Here is a 20,180-nt window from a genome sequence, read left to right as displayed (position 1 = left end):
GGGAAAATTCTTAAAGGTTTCTGCAAGGGGGGGGGGGGAGAGAGAAATATAAAGTCACAGGATAATAAGCGCACAGGGAACCGCAACTGACATGAGAAAAAAAATAAAAAATAATAATAATAAAAATAAATAAATGTCTGAGGACAAATTCAAGCAACAAGTGATAAGGAGGAAATGTGTTTAGAGGAACGTGTAGGGTTACGCTATTGCGGAAGGGAATAGGGTGTACATGCGTTGTGAATAAACTGTACAATTAACGCTATGTGAGATTGTTTTCCCGAATAGTTATGATGGAGAGGGAATATACCTAAGGGATTCTAACGTTCTCTTAAATATATTTATTCCTGCTGGTTCCAATGTTCTAAATTTATGAATTAGATAAGCCTCTCTATATTTTCTGTCCCTTGCAGATTTAAAGCCTGACCGGAGAATATATAATTTAATTTCTTCGAACTTATGGTCTTTCTGATTGAAATGCTAGAAAACTGCTTTCGCGAGGTTTTTGCCTACGTCTGTCCGATGTCCATTAAGCCGTATGTTCATTGGTTGCCCTGTCTCTCCGATGTATTCTTTATGACAAAAGGAGCATTCTAGAAGGTAGGTAACGTTTGAAGACGTGCAGTTAAAGCCTGATTTTATGTGAAAAGTGAAGTCGCTTGCATTGCTTTTAACAGTGGTGTCTTTTTGTATATGACTGCACGTCTTACATCTAGGTCGAGAGCAAGGGTGTGGTTGTGTTGGATGCTTGTTGTCGAGTTTAGAATGTACTAGAATATCTCTGAGGTTCGCGTTACGTTTGTATGTCACCCTTGGTGCCTCCGGAAATATTTTCTTGAGGCGTTCGTTACACGTTAGCATGGAATGGTATTTCCGCAGAATATTGTTTAAGTTTGGAAGGGCATCGGAGTATTAAATACCACTGTAGTTTTTCCTGTAGTTTTTCCTGGTACTGGCGCTTTTAATTCTTTTGCAGGCCACAGAATCCCTGGTTACATGGCTGATAAATACATACTGAAGATTTTTTTTTTCACTTCATGACCCGCTTTCTTCTCACCCATCCTCTCCTCCCCACTCTTTCACACCCACTTTCCCCTCCCCAGCCTCTCTTCTTCGGAAGCAAAAGCGTATTTATACCCCTGCCAGTGATGATCGCTATGCCCAGACGAAGACAAGTCCAGTTGTCGAAACGTTGGCTTATCTGCGAACTGAGGCGTACCCCATTTACCCTTGTTCAGTTCTTTCTCATGGTCACCATGTGGCGCACTTCAATTGCTCAGGTATCACAGGGACAAAAAAATCACGAATTCAATATCTGAGTCTCACCTTTTAATGTCCCGTCACGACCCAAGTGGCGGAGTTCCCTGAAACCATCTTCTGAAGGGAAGTTCAGATTTATCGACTCAGGACAGAGAGTAAAACCCACGTAACAGGATGATTACCCGTAAAGGCCACTGTAATCATTTAATACGCAGTATAACATTCCTGCCTTTCGAAATTTATGATTATACTATACAAAGCATTAAGATTATAAAATTCAGCATAAAACAAAATCTTCTTTGTACTGCGTTCTGCAACACTCAGATTCCAACATGACACCCATCATCATCATCATCATCATCATCATCAGCCTGACTATACCCACTGCAGGGCGACGGCCTCTCCCATATTTCTCCACTTAATCCGGTTCTGTGCTAGCTGCATCCACTTGACCCTTGCGAACTTCTTAATCTCAACCGCCCACCTAACTTTCTGCCGCCCCCTGCTACGCTTTCCTTCCCTTGGAATCCAGTTTGTTACCCTTAGCGACCATCGGTTATCCTCTCTTCGCACTACATGTCCTGACCATGACCATTTCTTCTTAATTTCCACTAGAATGTCGGTAACTTGAGTTATTTCTCTGACCCACTCTGCACGTTTCCTATCTCTTAATGTTACCCCTACCATTTTTCGTTCTATAGCCCTCTGGGTGGTCTTCAACTTAAGTAGAACTCTCTTGGTTAGCCTCCACGTTACAGCGCCATAGGTGAGTACAGGTAAGATGCAACTGTTATATACTTTTTCTCTATAGCGATACCGGTAAGCTGCTAGTCATAATCTGCGAGTGCTTGCCAAATGCGCTCCATCCCAATCTTATTCTTCTTGTTATTTCTTTTTCATGGTCCGGATAATGCGGTTACTACCTGTCCTAAGTAGACATATTCGCCTACTACTTCCAGTAATTCACTACCTAATGCAAACTGCTGTTCCTTCCCGAGGCTGTTGAACATTACCTTAGTCTTCTGCATATTGATTTTCAAGCCTACATTTCTACTTTTCCTGTCTAGGTCATCAAACATTATTTGCAGTTCATCCCCCGAGTTGCTTAGCAAGGCAATGTCATCAGCAAATCGAAGATTACGGAGCTATTCTCCATCTACCCTTATCCCTAACTGCTCCCATTCCAAGTCTCTGAATACTTCCTCTAAGCAAGCTGTGAATAGTACTGAGGAGATTGTGTCTCCTTGCCTAACACCCTTCTTTATGGGAATTTTGTTACTTCCTTTATGCAGAACTATGGCTGCTGTGCGGCCTCTATATATATCTTCAAGCACTTTCACGTACGGCTCGTCTACCCCCTGATTTCGCAATGCCTGCATGACCGCCGAGGTTTCAACTGAGTCAAATGCTTTTTCGTAATCAATGAATGCTATGTATAAGGGCTGGTTATATTCCGAGTATTTTTCTATCACCTGATTGATGGTGTGGATATAATCGATAGTAGAGTACCGTTTCCGAAACCCTGCTTGATCCTTTGCTTGATTGAAGTCTAAGGTTGTCTTGATTCTATTAGCGATTACCTTAGTAAATACCTTATACTTAACAGACTGTAAGCTGATTGGTCTGTAATTTTTAAGGTCCTTAGAGTCCCCTTTCTTATGAATGAGGATAATGTTTGCATTCTTCCATTGTTCCGGTACCGTCGATGACATCAGGCACTGCGTATACAGGGTGGCCAGTTTTTCTAGCACGATATCCCCCCCCCCCCGTCCTTCAGTAAATCTGTAGTTATCTAATCCTCTCCAGCTGATTTCCCCCGTTTCATAGTTTATAATTCTTTCTTGACCTCGCCCTTCGTCACTGGTGGAACGTCTGACTGTTTTTCCCTACCACCCATCTCATTACGGTCCTGACTACTCTGGCTATTGTGGAAATCTGTATAGAACTCCTCGGCTACTTTAACTATCTTATTCATATTCGTGATGACGTTGCCCGCCTTGTCCCTTTTCGCATACATCTGGTTTTTGCCTATGCCCAATTTCTTCTTTACCGCTTTAAGGCTTCCCCCGTTCTTTACAGCATGCTCAATTTTCTCCATGTTATACTTCCTTATATCGGCCACCTTGCGCTTATTGATTAGCTTTGATATCTCGGCCAATTCGATTCGGTCTGTTGGATTGGAAGCTTTTATACTCTGGCGTTTCTTAATCAAATCTTTCGTCTCCTTAGACAGCTTACCGGTATCCTCTCTCTATATCATACCGCCTACTTCTACCGCGCACTCAGTAATGATATCTCTGAAATTATTGTTCCTTGCTTCCAGGGTAATGTCGCCGTCCTCGGTTAGAGCTGAATACCTATTCTGTAGTGAGATCCTGAACTCTTCTGCCCTCCCCCTCACCGCTAATTCGTGGATGGGTTTCTTTCTTACTAATCTGTTGCGTTCCTTCTTCAGATTTAGGCTAATTCGGGACCTCACCATCCTGTGGTCACTGCATCGCACTTTCCCGATTCCCTCTACATCTTGCATTATTAGGCCTAATTACGATGCCTGCCACCCTCTCATTAATACTATAGAATTCATCTATATTGCCCTCTATATATTTATTGAGAAGGAAACCTACTCCTAGTTCTCGTCTTTCTGGTAAACCTCGTTAACACACTACATGCCCATCCTTCAGTACAGTATATGCTTCATTCGGCCTCCTAACCTCACTAAGCCCTATGACATCCCATTTCATACCCTCTAGTTCCTGTAAGAGCAGGGTTCTAGCATTAAACGTTGCCAGGGTCAGTTTCCAATGGCGGCCTGTCCAGCGGAGCCAAGCATTCTTAGCACCCCCTGCTGCGTCACAGGTCTGACCGCCGCCGTGGTCAGTTGTTCCGCAGCCGCTGGTGACGGAGGACCGGGGTTTTGTGGAGCTTATCATGAGTGGTGGAGGCCAATTACTGCACCAAGGAGGCCAACTCCTGTTCTGGTAAGGGAGTGCGTTGCCGGAGGTGTTCACCGGCATCAGGTCGCACCCCTAACCTGTTTATGCAATTCCATCGACACGCGGTTTTTTTTTAATCCCGTGGAGAATTGCGCGGCACCGGGATTTGAACCCTGGTCCTCTTGCATGCGAGGCGGATGTTCTACCGTTACGCCACCGCTGCACCATGATATCCATTCACCTACAAATCCACTGCTATTTTCAACTAATAATACAAGGCGTTGTTCGCTTTTAATTCACATGGTAGTGCACTTTGATTGTGCAATATTTTGGTAGTTGTACGTTTTATTCTGGCTCTTATCTTTTCTGTATTAGAACAAAATTAAAATCTTGCCTTTGCGTACAGAGATGTACGAAAGCTCTCACCCTTCTGAAAATCCTATGGGCCGCCGATACGCAAGGTACTACTGAGTATGCAGGTGATATAGCTTAAATGAAGATAAGGGTGAAGCGCTTAAGTATGGGTCAAATCAGCAACTGCAGTAGCTGAGGTCGTATAAACGGGAGTCATGTGCCTGCGAATCCACATGTTTAAACAAGGGCTAACCTGCAGAAATGTGCATTCTAATGCATACTGAAACAAATAAGACCAGGAAAGATCTTGCATATCTCTTTTTGAACCACGGCCCTTCTCATTTTGAGCTGAATAAGGGGACCTAACTCAATCCAAGTCATTTTGACCTTTTTTATCTTATTGCCATTGTGGTAAAGTAAACAATTCGAACCTTATGGCACGCTCCAGCTACCTTTGGTCCGACATTCGCGGCTCATCAAGATACTCCCCACCTCAAACACACTCCCCCAACCCCGCTGAGAGACGAGGTCGCCGAAAAAAGGCGGTTTCTCCCTCTTCTGTGATCACCTCCTGTTGATTACAAATAGGCCCGTCCGTTCGAGCGGGGAGGGCTTGCGGCAACTCAAAGATATCTGCCGCCTCTCAGATAACACACCTCATTTGTAATAATCATTTTACCAAGAAATGGGAAAAGACTGTCATGTGCTTTCATTTAATTCACTATCCCAAAACAGAGCTTTTAGTGAACACTACTGTAAACGCAAATTGCCTTAACGTTTCTTCAGTTCTGAAGCTTTCTTCAAGTATCACAAGCTACGAGCAACAACCTTACTTTTCCTAAAACACAATATATACAGTCGGCGAATCATAGCAGCTGTCAGCGCTAAAGTTTTGAATGTCATTCCATTCGGCATTAAGTCACTCTCGACCATTAATATCATCTACTATAAACAAACATGCTGTCAGAACAGTATACCTCCACAGCTATTCAAATGTTCATATTGTCACGCACTTTCTGCGGTCCTGTATTGGAGAAGATGAGGTTTGGCGGGAGAAGCAGAAGAGGAAGAGGAAGCTGGGTCTGTCCGCTATGGTGTGCTAATCTCCAGCGCATTCTAAAATCTGTGCAAATAACCCTCGTAACAAGTATGGTGGAGCTTGCGGGCTATAGATTACCACGGAACCTCTCCTACACCACCGAAGCCGAAGAATTGCTAGGATACCCCCGCTACAGACGAAGATGGCGCAAGCAGATGTTTCAACACAGCTCATGCTAGCAGCACAACCGATCACCACACAGCCTTATAGGGAACCCCGACACTTTTATGGCAAGCCTGGGGAAGTCGTGGATGCCTGGCTCACCCACTACAATCGCGTGAGCAAATACAACCGCTGGGATCCGAATACCAAGCAGGCGAATGTGGTATCCTTTCTTGAAGAAACTGCGTATAACATGGTTTGACAATCATGAAGCATCCCTTACAACTTGTGCTTGCTTCATTGAAGAAATTAAAGTGGGATTTGGAGATGCCAATGCTCCAAAAAAGATCGCCAAACACTCTGGATCAGCGAGCGTAAGTACCGTGGGAGACCTGCACAAATTACATATAAGTCCTCAAGCTGTGCAAAATAGTTAACGCTTGGATGACTGAGGAAAACAAAGTGGGCCACCTCTTCAAGAGAATACCGGACAGACCCAGCTTCCTCTTCCTCTTCTGCTTATCCCGCCAAACCTCATCTTCCTCCAATACAGGGCCGCGGGAAGTGCGTGACATACGTGACAATAAGTATGTTTTAGCCATGATCAGCTGCCCAGATGTATAACACATCTGTGATGGACCTGAAACTAGCCTCCGGCTAAGGATAAGCTGTCTCCATCGACATCAACTTTGCGTATCTTTTCTATGCAATAACAGATAAAGAAGATGATTACTATATACGAGAAACTAAAGAGTTTTGTTTAAGTGATCAGACACAAGGAGGCAAATATATAGTCATGCCTCTCAAATTATTTCACTCTGGCCAGGTTGGTATCGAGGGGAGCGCCGGATATTTCCAACTGCCTTCTCTATCGCCGCGGAAGAAATCGCAGCTATTCTGTTTGAGTTGCGCTCTCCGCCACCACTAGGGGCGTGACCACATTACTGCGTGCTTCCTGCTTGTTTCAGCGCGGCGTGTGGTGTTCGCCTGGCTACCTATTGTCATGCACTGGTTTTGTAGTTAGAACACCACCGAAAGGCAGTTGTGTCTACTAGGTGGTAAGCGTGTGGTCCACATTAGAACAAAGATATCGGTAGGATATTCTTGTTTAGAAGAGAAATAGGAAATAGCCCGGCTTCCTCCTACCAGACGTATTTTTGCCGTTTTCAGTTCTATGAATTGTGCGCTATGAAGTTTGGGGACGCTGTCGGCACTATCAAAGCTTTCCAGCGTGGGCATGTGCTCCGCGTTGAGCCCATCTTCGTAGGTGAGCTGCTTTAGAAACGCGAAATAAAGGCACCTCTATTTCTGGTTGAATTTTTACACAAGTCGTACTGTATGCGAATACCTTGGGCATAGATTAAACATACCATGTGCTCCGCGCCGAGACATATGCCGTGGATGAGCTGCTTTCGAAACTGGCCATAATTAATGCAAAGTACGTCCACAACAAAATACCCCCTCCCTCACGCATGCGTAGAATGAACGTTTCTCGCATGTCGTACGTGCATGGAATATTTTTGAAAGAATGCTCAATTTTAGACGGTAATGATTTCTTGGTTGTTAGTATATTCACTGCTTCAGAGTTATTATTGCCTCATTTCTCAGTCTAAACATGTTGCCTATTCATGTTTGTAACCACTAACATCTTTCATAGATGTACTTTAGATGCGAGACTTGATCATTTGCAGTCTTTCTGCCGACGGATACGTTGTGAACGTAGAGCACCTTCACGGTAAGGAGTTCTTTGCATTTGACAACCGGAATTCTGACCATAAATAAAAATTGTTCTTTACACTGAATCTATAGAGCGTCACGAATTCTCGTCAATGCCGCTTTTGCGCTAAAAGAAAACGGCAGCGAATGCGATTTCAGTATCTTTATTTAAGGTATAAATTTCTTCTTTTTCAGAAGCTGGCCATGCAAACGTTTCAGGTCACTTATATTTATACACGCAGGTTAATGTCTACCAAAATACACACTGCAGAGCCCGGTGCCTTGGTGCCTCTGCAAAGGTGTTGGCGTCAGTATTTAAGGCTTATGCGACCAGGCAAGTCACACTGAGATGTGCGAGCGTCCACACCTACGGTACATTTCCAGCGTCTTGTAACTCAATGATGGCTGAGCTCCAACCCTGGTTACGCTGTCTTTGTATACACCACATGATTTAAATATCAGGACTTGGCGACAGCAGCTCATGCGGACGAGGCGAGAAGCAGGCGTGCGCTTTCAGAGGACACGTGCTTCCCATAGGGGAAGCAGTAAGAGACCTGCACCCTTAGCGCCACAGGCCGTGCTTCAGCGTACCGCAAAACTGAAGTACCTAAACAGCCGCGCCCAAATTTCGCATTACAGAGTTTTGTAATTGCCTCTCATTTTTATAACCTTCGTCGCGACGCCGAAAGCAAAGGCCACCACCACAGTCACCTTAACATTACATCTGCGTTTCCGGAGGCTGTCATCTCTCCTTGCAAAGAACGATGGGATGGGATGGCTACGAATGCAGGCTACTGCCAAACTTTTAGTCTTTATCGTGGCATCAGAGGCTTCTAATTCCGCATTGCTCCTTTATCATGCGGTCGCAGAGATCGACCAAGTTCACGCATGGATCAGCGGCATGTTGCACGTCGGTAGCGAGGTGTTCCTAAGGTGACTTTTACCTGTGGTGAATCTTTAGCTAACAGCTTTCGATGGCTGAAACTACCGTCCGATGTTTTGTGCACTTGCGTGAGAGATCCGCAGGCCACCCCTGAGCATACCTCCCTCGGATGTAGCTCTTCTGTTTATATTATTCAATGTCGCAGTTTTGGAAGCCTTAACAGGGGAAAATTATGTGCTTACGAATTACACTCGCTGATTAGTCATTACAATGCTCACGTCACAAGGCCACCTGAAACGGACGATCTCTTGACTGCTCGGCGGGAACAGAAGGTCAATAGAAAACGTGCCATGGTCGATTTAAAGCGCACTGGTAATGTGTCAGGACTGAACGCGGTGGCGGGCGGGTTGGAACTTGATTTCACGTTGACGTATTTAGACACATCCGTGTATCTAATGAAGGCAGAATCAACCACGCCGTGTATTTACTGCCTACATGAAGATATCTGCAAGCGTAAAATGAGACCACGCGTGTATCTCGCTCAAGACGCGATGTCCGGTTTTCCTACGGTCAGGTTATGCGGCGAGTCGAAATGACGGAGAACAAGTAGCCTAAGTGGAGTTCTCACTTTACTGCAATCAGTTGTAAATGTGTATAGGTCCTCCCTGATTTTGTGTTACATTCAAAGTACCATTTGAACGATGCGCGCTTCGGCTCAAGACAAGGTATATGTGATGCGAAGCGTCGCTGGCGCCGTCACCAGCGACTTTTAGTTATGACGGGTTTTAAGGTTAGGGAAGGGGTTGCGTAAATGCGTTACACCAGTCAAGGCTATATAAAGATGGTGCTCAAATAGGAGCCGAGTACTGCGATGGAGAATTTTATTTCAGCATTCTCTAACGCAATGCCATACGGCTATTATAGCAGATAAGAGAACCGGAACGGCAGCATTTAATTCTTTTGTATTTGCATTTAGTGTGTGCAACTTATCTACGACGATGGGGTGCATACCTGCAGGTCTTCGTGTAGGCGACGTGGTTGAAACTGCCATCGTCATTCCTTAAAAGTTTGAGGTCTTTCAAAGCCGACAAGTACTGCGTGTAGCACTCGAAGATGTCATCTTGCGTAAATTCGGTCAGATTCAGAGATCGTCGAGTCCCTGAAACCACATAACTATCATCATTTATTAACCCTTAAAGATCCCATTATGGACATTGCATGAAGCGGAGAGGGTGTACAGGGCTGTTCAGCAGTCATCAATTCAGTTCAGTCGTTCAGTCGTGTCCGACTCTTCGTGACTCTATGGAGCATATCACGCCACGCTTTCCGGTCTCTAACAATCTTCCTAATATCACATAACTTCATCTGCAGCGCCTCGAGGATGCCAAAACAGCAGCTCTCCCGGGCTAGGCGGTTCTTCGTGGGGCGATCTCAGCGGTAGGCGGCTCAGTGCGTCTGCATTCTGGTGCTTCTTCCCCGATCGGTGTACAAGGTCGTAGTCGTATGCTGACATTTTCATGTACCAGCGTGTCATGTGTAGTGACAACATCTGCGGTATTAACTTCTGGGGACCCAAAATGACTAGCAGTGGCCTGTGATCTGTTATTAACATTACTTTTCGCCAAGCAATGTACTGGCGAAAGTGATCGGCTGCGTAGACCACGTCAAGCTCCTCGCGATCGAGCTGAGAGTAGTTGCGCTCTGCTGTTGATAGAGTGCGTGACGCAAAAGCAATTGGTGCCTCCCTTCCATGACTGTCAACTTGTGAAAGAACAGCACCTACGCCGTGGCGTAACGCGTCACAGTCTATGAGCAAGGGCTTGCTCTCGTCGTAATGCTTTAGGGCTGGGCATTTCAAAAGAAGCCGTTTCAAGATCACGAATGACCCCTGATACCTATGGTTACCTGGTCCATGGAACCTCGTTTTGCAATATTTTATACGGATCGTCGGCCACAGTCGCTCGCTGTTCTAGGAACCGGTCATCGAATGTAAGGAGTCCAAGAAAAGATTGCAGTTCCTGCTTGTTAGTTGGAGCTTGTGCATCCGTTATTGCTCGCACCTTGTCATCACTTGGATGGATGTGCCTTCAGCGTCTATTACATGACCAAGGAATTTCACCTCGGGTAAAGCAGAACAGCAGTTTTTTTGCTCATACAAAAGTTTGCGTTGGCTAGCCTCTCGAACACTTGTCCCAAACGTCCAGCATGCTCCTCGTCTGATGCTCCTGTGACGATTACATGATCGAGATGAACGCATGTTCCAGGAATTCTAAGAAGTATCGTCTCCATATGCCTCTGGTAGACTGCTGAGGCTGCCGCTATGCCAAATGCCAGTCGTTTGACTTTGTAGAGGCCCTTCAGTGCATTGATGGTAAGCAACTGAGATTTTGATTCGCTCACATTCAGCTGCTGGTATGCTTGCGTAAGGTCCACGGTGGTGAAAATTTTCCCTCCAAGCATTGTGCCGAAGACCTCCCCTAGCGTTGGCAGCGGGTATGAGAACGGCTTGGTAAACGTGTTCACTGTGCTCCGGGAGTCTCCGCATAGTAATAGGGTGCCATTATTCTTCCGAACTACGACGAGTGGTGTTGCCCATTCCGAGCGCTGTGTTGGTTCAATGACGCCTTGTTCTTTCAATTTATCAAGTTCCGCTTCTACTGCAGATCTTGAGGCAAAAGTTACTGGTCTTGCCTTAAAGAATTTAGGACTGGCATCGTTGAGCAACTCCAGGTCGACAGCAGGTCCCTCGCGTCCTGAGATGTCATCGGAGAAGATGGTCTCGTACGTCTCTTGAAGGCATTCCAACACTGCCTTCGTTCCAGTCTGGTGGACGCCGCCGATGGTTATCCCAAGTGCGTCAAACCAGTTCCTTCCCATGAGACTGGATCCACTGGTTTTAACAATCAAGAGTGGCAGCTTGCATTTCTTCCCGTTGTACACAACGTCGATGTCGGCGCTACCCAGTAGCGGCAGGCTCTGACCTGACCACGTCTTGAGGTGCGTGTTTTCGTCTTTTAGTCTGGGTGCGTGCTCCGGCCACGTTGTTCGAAAGGTGTCCTCGCTGATTAGGGTGCATGTAGCTCCGGAGTCGATTTCAAACTGGATCAGCTTATTGTGTATGGTCAAACAGGCCATTATTTTCTGACGCGTGCCGATGTTGGCAACGCTGTTTAGGTCGTACAGCGCTGACGGAGGCGATTGAAACCCTTGCTTCTCAACTTGTGCCGTGACTTCAGAAGTGTCTATGCTATGATTGCGTGACTGGGCTTATTTACCTTGCTTCTTTTAGTTATACAAGCTTTCGATATGCCTACGCTTGTGGCAAAAGTTGCATGTACTTGCTTGGAAGCGGCGCGCCTGCGGATTATGCTGTTCGTCACAGCGCCAACACCGTTGGACCTTTGGAAGTTTTTTCGAACTTGCCTTCATGTTGTGGCTCTGGTTGTTCGAATAGCTTGTCTGGTGCACTGGCTTGATAGATCGCCGAATTTGTCGCTGTTGCTGCTCCGCACTTTCCATTCGCAAGAAGATGTCATAGGCTTTCGTGAATGTCAAATCCTTCTCCGGGAACAGGCGCTGTTGCAAGGACTCGTCACGCAGTCTACACACGAATCAGTCACGCAGCATGATGCCCACGGGGACCATTGTGGGGTAGCTAGCGACAGCGATGACATTGTTCCGGCTTACTGTTCGGTGGCTGCTGTGCTCGCAGTCTGAGTCCCCAAGTTGCAGTCGGCAGCCAGTGTCTTTAGTGCCGCCACGTAGGCACTTGCAGTTTCTCCCTTCAACTGGTCACGTCGTTCGAAGCGAGCCCGGCTGTAGACTTTGAATGATCGTGGGTCGAAGGGCTTCTGCAGTGCAGCTACGATGTCGTCGTAGGCCACGGCAGCTATAGTGCTTGGCTGGACTAGAGCGCGAATGGTGTCGTACGCCTCCTCCCAGCACAGCGTAAGCAGATGGGCCCTCTTCTGAACATTCTCCGTGATGTTGTTTGCCTCAAAGTATAATTGAAGGCGTCTAAACCACAATGTCCATAAGGAAACGCTGACCTCCGGTATTCGTCCAGGAAGCGTGAGCGTAGCCATCATTGTTGTACGGCGTAGCTTAACGCTTAGCTCGGACCTGCTACCTTGTCGCCACTGTTATGTCCGCGGTTGGCTTGAAACAACAAGGCGTTTGCGAACACAAGACACTATTTATTATAACTCGACTCGAGCGGTGCGCGCTGGCGGCCGCTCATCAGCTCGATCCGAAGTCATCTCTCTCCAGACACGGCTGGCCGGTGTAGACAGGAGAGGGCCGTTGGTCCTTAGTTCACACGCGCAACCCTTGCGAACACAACACCGCGGCGGGAATCGCGCACTGGTTGAGCGGTTCATTGTTCCCCCGTCTACACGACTACGCGCAAGACACAACAATTAGCACACCAATTTATCTTTCTCCTCCACTGGAGCACTTATTGAACGTCCGAAAATATGTGTGTGAGGTGCTTATATTCAAATAGACTTTCACAATACAATTAATGACTGCACTTATATGGTTACCGGGCTCCCCTTTTCTTTCTCTACTAATTTCAGGGTTTCTTGTCCGACCCCTGATGTATTTTGTTTTGTTGCTAAGGCATTTGATGCAATTTCTTCCTTTCTGTAGCATTAGTTCTGATGCGGTTGCCTATGGGGGTCCTACTAAGCTTTCGTGTTAAATGTGCATAAATATGTCTTGTCTTGTTTGCGGTGATCTTCACTTATGAAAACAGATTGTCAAACTCTCAGGCAGTAAGGAACGGCCAATGTTTTCATATGAGCAAATTATTCTCGCTGGCTCTCAAATCTGCATGTACCACTCTCCCTACTGTAATGTTCATCTCGGTGTTGCATCTCCTCTAAATAAAGAGCAAGGAAACGAAAGTGCCCATTCTGAAAGACAAAAAAGTCAACATATTCAATGTACATTACAAGGCATGCAGCATATACATAAGTAAACACAATATAGCTAAATCAGACAAGAGTAATATAGAAAAGATCTGAATAGTAATCGTTCATGGACGCAATTCTATTTAGTAGCTAAAATTAATTTGAAGAAGAGAATACAAAAATACCGAAAACAATGTGCAGAAGTTAAAGTGCGCAGGAACTGGTGTAGAAAAACTTAATAGTAAATATACAAGAGGTTTAAGGAAAGAATTTAGTTAAAAAAAGAACAGTGGGCTAAATATACAAAACATATTTGTAGGAACAAACTCCCTTTCGTGGCAGGCAGCATATTGGGCAAAGCTCTCCTAATTATCCAACTCAGTGGCTGAATGCAGCTAATAGACGATATGCGAAACTTCTTGGTGTGAGAACACCATCGCCGGCATCAGTCTCAACGAATGTTAGTCGCTTTTGGAGATAATAGTACAAATTCTCACGTAGAGTTTATATCATGGCATGGGATCGAAAGTTAATATCGTGGTAAATCTAGTTTCAATGCCTGGTTTAAAGAGCAGAAACGTACATAATTGATTACTTTTAAATACTTAAATTTTTAAGTATGTTTGTTATCAGTAAATCACATTTTCAAGGAATAACATTTCAGATAATTCAATTGTTACCTCAGCAACTGATTACCAGTTATCAATTACGTATCTGCAGGAAACGATACAGAGTCCAAGCGCCTGTGACGATGTGTTGTCTTCACAGCTGCTCGATGATGCACATGGTTGCCTGGCTTATTTCGCACTCTGCAGTCATCGTTCTTGCTGTAGCTTCTGTTGGAACCTGTTGCATTTCCTCGATATAAGCAGAAATAAGTGTTTAGTGACGGACGACGCCGGAAGCTGCTCCAGTTTTTTTATCGAAGAGTTCAGCCGGATGTTTGCGCACGAGGAGCCGCCTGTGAGGTTTAAGGAAAACAATAACACAGTTCTTCACAGTTTTAGTCAACTTACCTGCACTGCTTCACAGCGCCACACATAAAACATGGTGATTCATAGAGGAAGCCCAAGGGTGTTCCTATACGATATGCTGCCGTCCTAGCTTCTATCGCTACACTGACAGGAGTTGAAATGAAGGCCTAGGTACGTTGAAAAATCAGTAACTGAACAAATACTGATGAAAATAAATTAACGTAAAAGATTTCCCGGAAGCCACGCTAGGTTATATCAGTTTCTGCAAATTTGCGTTATGACAATAAAGTTTGAAAAGCAAACGCAATTTTAATCGATTACTGTTCTGTAATTATCATACACTTATCCGGGGTTATACTTGGTGTTAGTTACATTGAAATGAGGTGATTGTAATCGGTTCCTTTTTTTCTATAACGTGTACAAGACTGAGCCAGAGTACGTTGGCTCGTGATGCATTGCAGCGTTGACTTTTTCAGCTTAAACCGAAAAGAAAATTTGTTTATTCTGGGCAACATTAAGAAAGAGCGCAACTTTAATGAATGAGTTATCCGTCTGCAGAAGAGAGCGGTAAAAAAGGTTGCGCAGACAATTCACAAAATCCAAACGTTTAATGAACCACTTCCTCATAACATATGTGTACGTCCGAAAAGAGAGACAAGAGCAGCTAGTGTCAAACATTTCAATTTATCAGTGTGTCGCAATAGTTATGGGCAACCTGTAATATAATTCAGTGGAGATTTGATTTGGAATGGCATTCCCAATGACATTAAAATGGGACCAAATTATTTGCAAACTTTGAAAAGGTTCTTGATCAACATTTGACGTTATGGTGTAAATTGAGCTTTTTTGTTTTTGAAGATAATTGTATTGCGTTCGCTTTCCTCATTTTTGTCTTCATTTCTTGTGAATTTCAGATTCTTTATTCATCAAGGAATGTGTTCGTCATCGCGTGCTGCAGATAAGTTGCTTGTAGAATATTTTGTAGGGTCCCTACACTATCCCTTGGCTATGAGTCCAAAATCATAGTGCATATTGTAGTGTTGTAAAGTTACTGTTCCAAATAAAAAAAAATGCTTAAGCCGCATATCCATTGTCTTTTAAACGCCCAACTACTTGTGGTCTCCTTTACTTCGCCCGCCTAAAGGAACAAAACCTAAGCACCTGCTTACATGCTTGCGAATGCAACAGCCATGTGTAAATATTTGCTGTCAAGTATATAAACCTTCAGCACAAGGTCGCAGCGATGTCACTCCTTCTTCCAGGATTGTTGAACTTGTGCATGTAAGGCTACAAAGACATTTGCTCCCAGTTTCACCACTTTGCGTAACCTGTGCGAACATAAACAGTTGTAGCGGTCTGCAGCAGGCCTTTCCAGCTTTTTATTCTTCCTGCAATAACTGACAATATTCGATAGTCATCTGTTGTGCCTACCTGTATGTAGCACAAATGTAGGTAGTGGTATTGTTATTAAGTAAACCTTTATTTGCTTGGTGAAAGGTGATACACATATACGGCGATAATCAGGAAGCAAGCTGCTTTAACTCAGCACAAACGTATCATAACTAGTATACAAACTCCACCGGCAACAGTGCATATCATGAATTTTTAGCGATAGTAAAATAGCATATTTGCGCCAAATAACCACCGTGAACTGCTTCAGGTGCCGGTGGGCTCGGCACTTGGCTTCTCGCCGGGGGCTTCCAAAGGAAACCGGCAACGTCGAGAAACTTTTTTCTGTAATTTGTGAAGAACTCCGTCGATTGATTCCATGAGCTTTAAGATATTGGCGTTTGCCGTCTCCTGACGCTCGTTTGCCTCCACCAAAGCGTCCATCTTCTGCGAGAGAGATGCGATTGCCTGGGTATATCCCTCCGGAGTAAGTCCCATTCTTGTCACCATGAGAGCAAGGTTGGTGAGGTTTCCAGCGGGGTCACTGCTGTCGTTCAGCGCAGGGCCTTGACGATACATGCTACGAAAACAGGTTCTAAGTAAAACATTTGCAGTCTGTCAGCCATACTACTTTGCCCGCAATAGCCCACATACCGTGAAAACAATGATAACTATTAGGCGGGTCTTCTAGGATTCATAGCGTCTCACTGAATTGTCCTATCCGCGGGGCTTGTACGCTCTGAAGAATATATATATATATATATATATATATATATATATATATATATATATATATATATATATATATATATATATATATATATATATATATATATATATATATATATATATTGAAGATCATTAACACTTCATTTATTCTTCGTCGACGTTTCGACCGGACCCCGGGCGAAACGTTGACGAAGAATAAATGAAGTGTTAATGATCTTCGCTATTTATTTCTTCTGCAGCCAAGAACGTCTTTTTCGCAAGCATATATATATATATATTAACAAGTTTCATGGAGCTGCCAGCCGTCTTGCGCACCACATAGAACTTTTCCATTTGTAATTATTTCGCAATTATTATAATATTTGCATGCGACTGCATATTGACATTAGAGAGTAAATGTGGTGTCCAAAATTAGTGAGCACCTTCAAAAAGTACTATTCCATTTATTTTCGATACAGTAAGCTTCACGAGTATCTTTTTCGGGCTGCACTTATTGCCCGCGAAATACAAAAACAAATCACGTGATTATCGCTAGTACCAAATTCACGCGTTACGATTGTGGTGCTCTCAACTGAGTCTTGAAAGGAGAAAATCCTCTGCTTGCACGGCCCCACTGTAACAACAGGCTGATGTGTCTGCAGCGGTTTCTTCGACCGCGTGAGCAGTCTGTGCATGTAGCAGTACAAGTTTCACCGTCAGCGTTGAACTCGCTCCAACCATCCCAAACATATCAGCCTACCGCTGGAACTGTGCCATCGAGTCACGGCGACCGTTGATTTTGTTCACTCCAGCCATGGTCGAAAATAGCACAATACTGGCGTACGATGCGTTAGTCTCTTGATAGTTCCTGCATTTCGCAGGCTTTTTCTTTCCTATGCGGAACAATATACGCGCGAGGCTTTCTTGACCTTAAATAAATGGAAAGGAGTCTAGAAGTGCTCTACAACTTTGCGAATCACATTTACTATGTAAAGTCAAAATTTAGTAACACAGAAAAATTACCCTTATTAGTAAATAGTTAATTGTAAAACTAAAGATTGTCTGTGGTGCACTAGGTGGCTGGAAGCGTATGCACGCAGCTCGCCAATTTAAATGTGGTATTTTTTAACATTTGACTAAATTTAGCTGGGACTCCCAGTATAGTTATATCATATGGGTGTGCAGGTAAGAACGGTAAACTAGGTCTCATAAACATTTTTTTTTGTTTTTAATTAACATTCTGTGTAGTGGGTAAATGTCTCGGCACAAATGAATGAATCTTAATTTTTTTCAAGACGCCGTAGGTTTTACAGAAGAAGACATCGTATAGCACTAATGGTAAAAAACGCCGTTTTCGCAACTTCGAAAACTTGCAAGTTTTGAGCTCTGCTGCTTGCCACTAAAATCTTTTCGTGGATGATTTTTACTCAATACCGGTGTAAACATTTACTTTAGGAAGAGCTACTAGGTCATCTTTCGTTGCCAAAGTTGCTCAACTAAAGCATCCCGAAGATTGCATTCAAGAGCGACACGCTGCAAAAACACTTGAATTATATTCTTGATTTGAGGCAACATTTGGCGCCCTAAACCATTGGGTGTTTTTGTTACAATGCCTCAAATGTGGCCAATTTGAAAGCAGGACAAGAGGGACAACTTTGGTTGCAAATAAAACACACTTAATCTTCCATATTCAATAAGCACCTTCATAAACAATCCTCAGCACCTCATAAATATAGGAGACTCTTTTGCATTTTATTGCTTAAGATTATAAAAATGAATATAAACATAGCGCTCGTACTGAAAATTCTCAATGTAAGCTATACATCCTGTCACGATGCGATAAGGCGTTGCCGCTGATTTTCTTTGTATTATGCAGTCGTTATTCTTTATTCGGGATAAACTTTTCATTTCAGTTCAGTTCATGTTTATTTCATGTTGCCAAAGTACAGGAGGGGGTGAAGAAAAAAAGCTGCTTACGAGAAACACGGCAGGCTCACAATCGCAATACATAACGGCAGTGGCTAACACTGAAGTAGCGGTACATGAGATATTGACAATACCGACACGGAGGGAGAAGAGCACTTGTGCAGCGCCGGAGGTGTTCCTTTCTTGATAAAAGGAGCCGTGGTAATGATGAATCTTGGGTCACGAGACGCGTCGCTAAATCTCCTTGACTTTGGGAAGGCAGAAGGTTCCGTGGGACCCACTCAATACTTACTGCGGGATGCTGGCCGCAAACTGGTAAATGTCTTGACATATTTTTGGGCAACGGCTGACATGTCGGAGCAAACGCACCCTTTGAAGTGCGTCAGTGCGGATGACAACTCGAGCCGTGGGGAGCATAGTAATGGTGGCCACGGAGCAGAGCGTGTCCTTAACTGCCACGAGCTCAGCGCAGAAAGATGTAGGTTGTTTCGAAAGTTTAAACGTAGAAGTATGATTCAGGCTAGGTCTCCACGGACAGTAGATTGCTGTTTTTGCTTCACAGCCTTCTATGCTTGCATCCACGTACAATACAGTGGATCCTCGAGGCAGGTGAGCATCTTGCACTTCAAATCTCTGGCGAAGGGACAATTCCGAGTTGCCAGACGTTGGTCTGCGGTTATCGGTTGGCTTGTTGTCGCCTAAGTGTACAAACTTCCAGGGAGGGAGAGCAGGCGCAGGTGGCTGAAGGATGCTATGTGAAGTTGCATACGCCCTCAATGCTTCCATGGAATCTGATAAAGAGGCTTTTAAGTCCGCGAGCATCACGGCGCTGCTGCACCAGCTCATCGATGGTGTTGAGTTGCTCATTTTCCTGTAATGCTACGACCGGAGTGATTCGTGAAAGGCCATGTAATGGTTCTCATAGCTTCTCGGTTCACAGCTTCAAGGCGATCCCATTGTGTTGTAAGATACTGGAACTGGGCGCCACCCGTTTTCGGAGCATGTCTTCTAATCAAACCCATAGTCTGAATACCTTGCTCTTTGCCTAAGAAAGCCAAGCAGTCCCTGATCCTGATTGGTGAATCGTTAAACACAGAATGCTTACGCTCGGGCTTTCCTGTAGTGGGGTGCCTGATAGACAGAGACGAGTTGTATTTGCAGTAAGTTTACGGCGTCCCCAGCGGTTAGCGACACACGTGTATGTAGTTTTACACAAGCAAAGCTAAAGGTCGATCAGCGGCATTATCTAAAGCTGATTAAATGGCATGCAGCCTCCTGAGTGCGCAGATCTTGGTGAGTGCTCCATACCGTGATGTCATCAGCGTCGGCGACAATACTGTCGGTGACAATACTGATCGCTGGGGCACGCCAAGTAGTGAAACGAATGAACCAACTGCCTCAGCACTGAGGCGTATTTGCAAGTGTTCGTCTGTCAAAAAATGATGCGACAAAACTGCATACTCTCAAAGGGAGGTGGAGCATATCAATGGCGCTCAGGATTGCAGCATGACTGATGTTGTATGCTTTTTCAACGCACTTTGCCAATATAGTACGCACATTGCGGCTGCAGGTAGATGACAGAACTTCTCATGCCACTAACGCCAACCTGTCCTCTGTGCCTATATATGTACGAAATCCAATTTGAGCGGGTGATAAAACCGTTGTGTTCCAGCCACCAAGAGAGTCGTGTAGCGAGGTTTTCTCTACAAACTTGCACAGCGTTGATGTTAAGGAGATTGATCGCAAGTTGGCGAGGTCTATTGGGGGCTTTCCTGGTTTCGGAATAGGGATCACTAAAGCGGACTTCCAGCTATCAGGTACGACACCATGCAGTCATGCATTGTGTTTAGAGTCTAGTAGTTGAGGGAGTGCAACGGCACTCAGGTTCTTGTAACCTCATACTAAATTTTGTCGGGCCGGGCGTTG

At 44.7% G+C, this 20,180-nt stretch overlaps 1 protein-coding gene across 1 annotated transcript in view; it reads right to left on the bottom strand.

Annotated features, from left to right (window-relative positions):
• Positions 1-15,577: 15,577 nt before the first annotated feature.
• The window catches only part of LOC146177238 (uncharacterized), a 51,343-nt gene continuing 46,740 nt past the window's right edge, over positions 15,578-20,180 (bottom strand). The window contains exon 6 of the mRNA XM_084581110.1: positions 15,578-16,200. Within this exon, the coding sequence (XP_084437236.1) occupies positions 15,888-16,200 (313 nt within the window). The 3' untranslated portion in view covers positions 15,578-15,887. The remainder of the gene's footprint in view (positions 16,201-20,180) is intronic.

This window comes from Amblyomma maculatum, chromosome 10, assembly GCF_055883805.1.
Source record: "Amblyomma maculatum isolate TAMU_Amacu chromosome 10, ASM5588380v1, whole genome shotgun sequence".
Lineage (NCBI taxonomy): Eukaryota > Metazoa > Arthropoda > Arachnida > Ixodida > Ixodidae > Amblyomma > Amblyomma maculatum.
The sequence above is the reverse complement of the archived record's forward strand: the minus strand, read 5'-3'. Positions and strand labels throughout refer to the sequence as shown.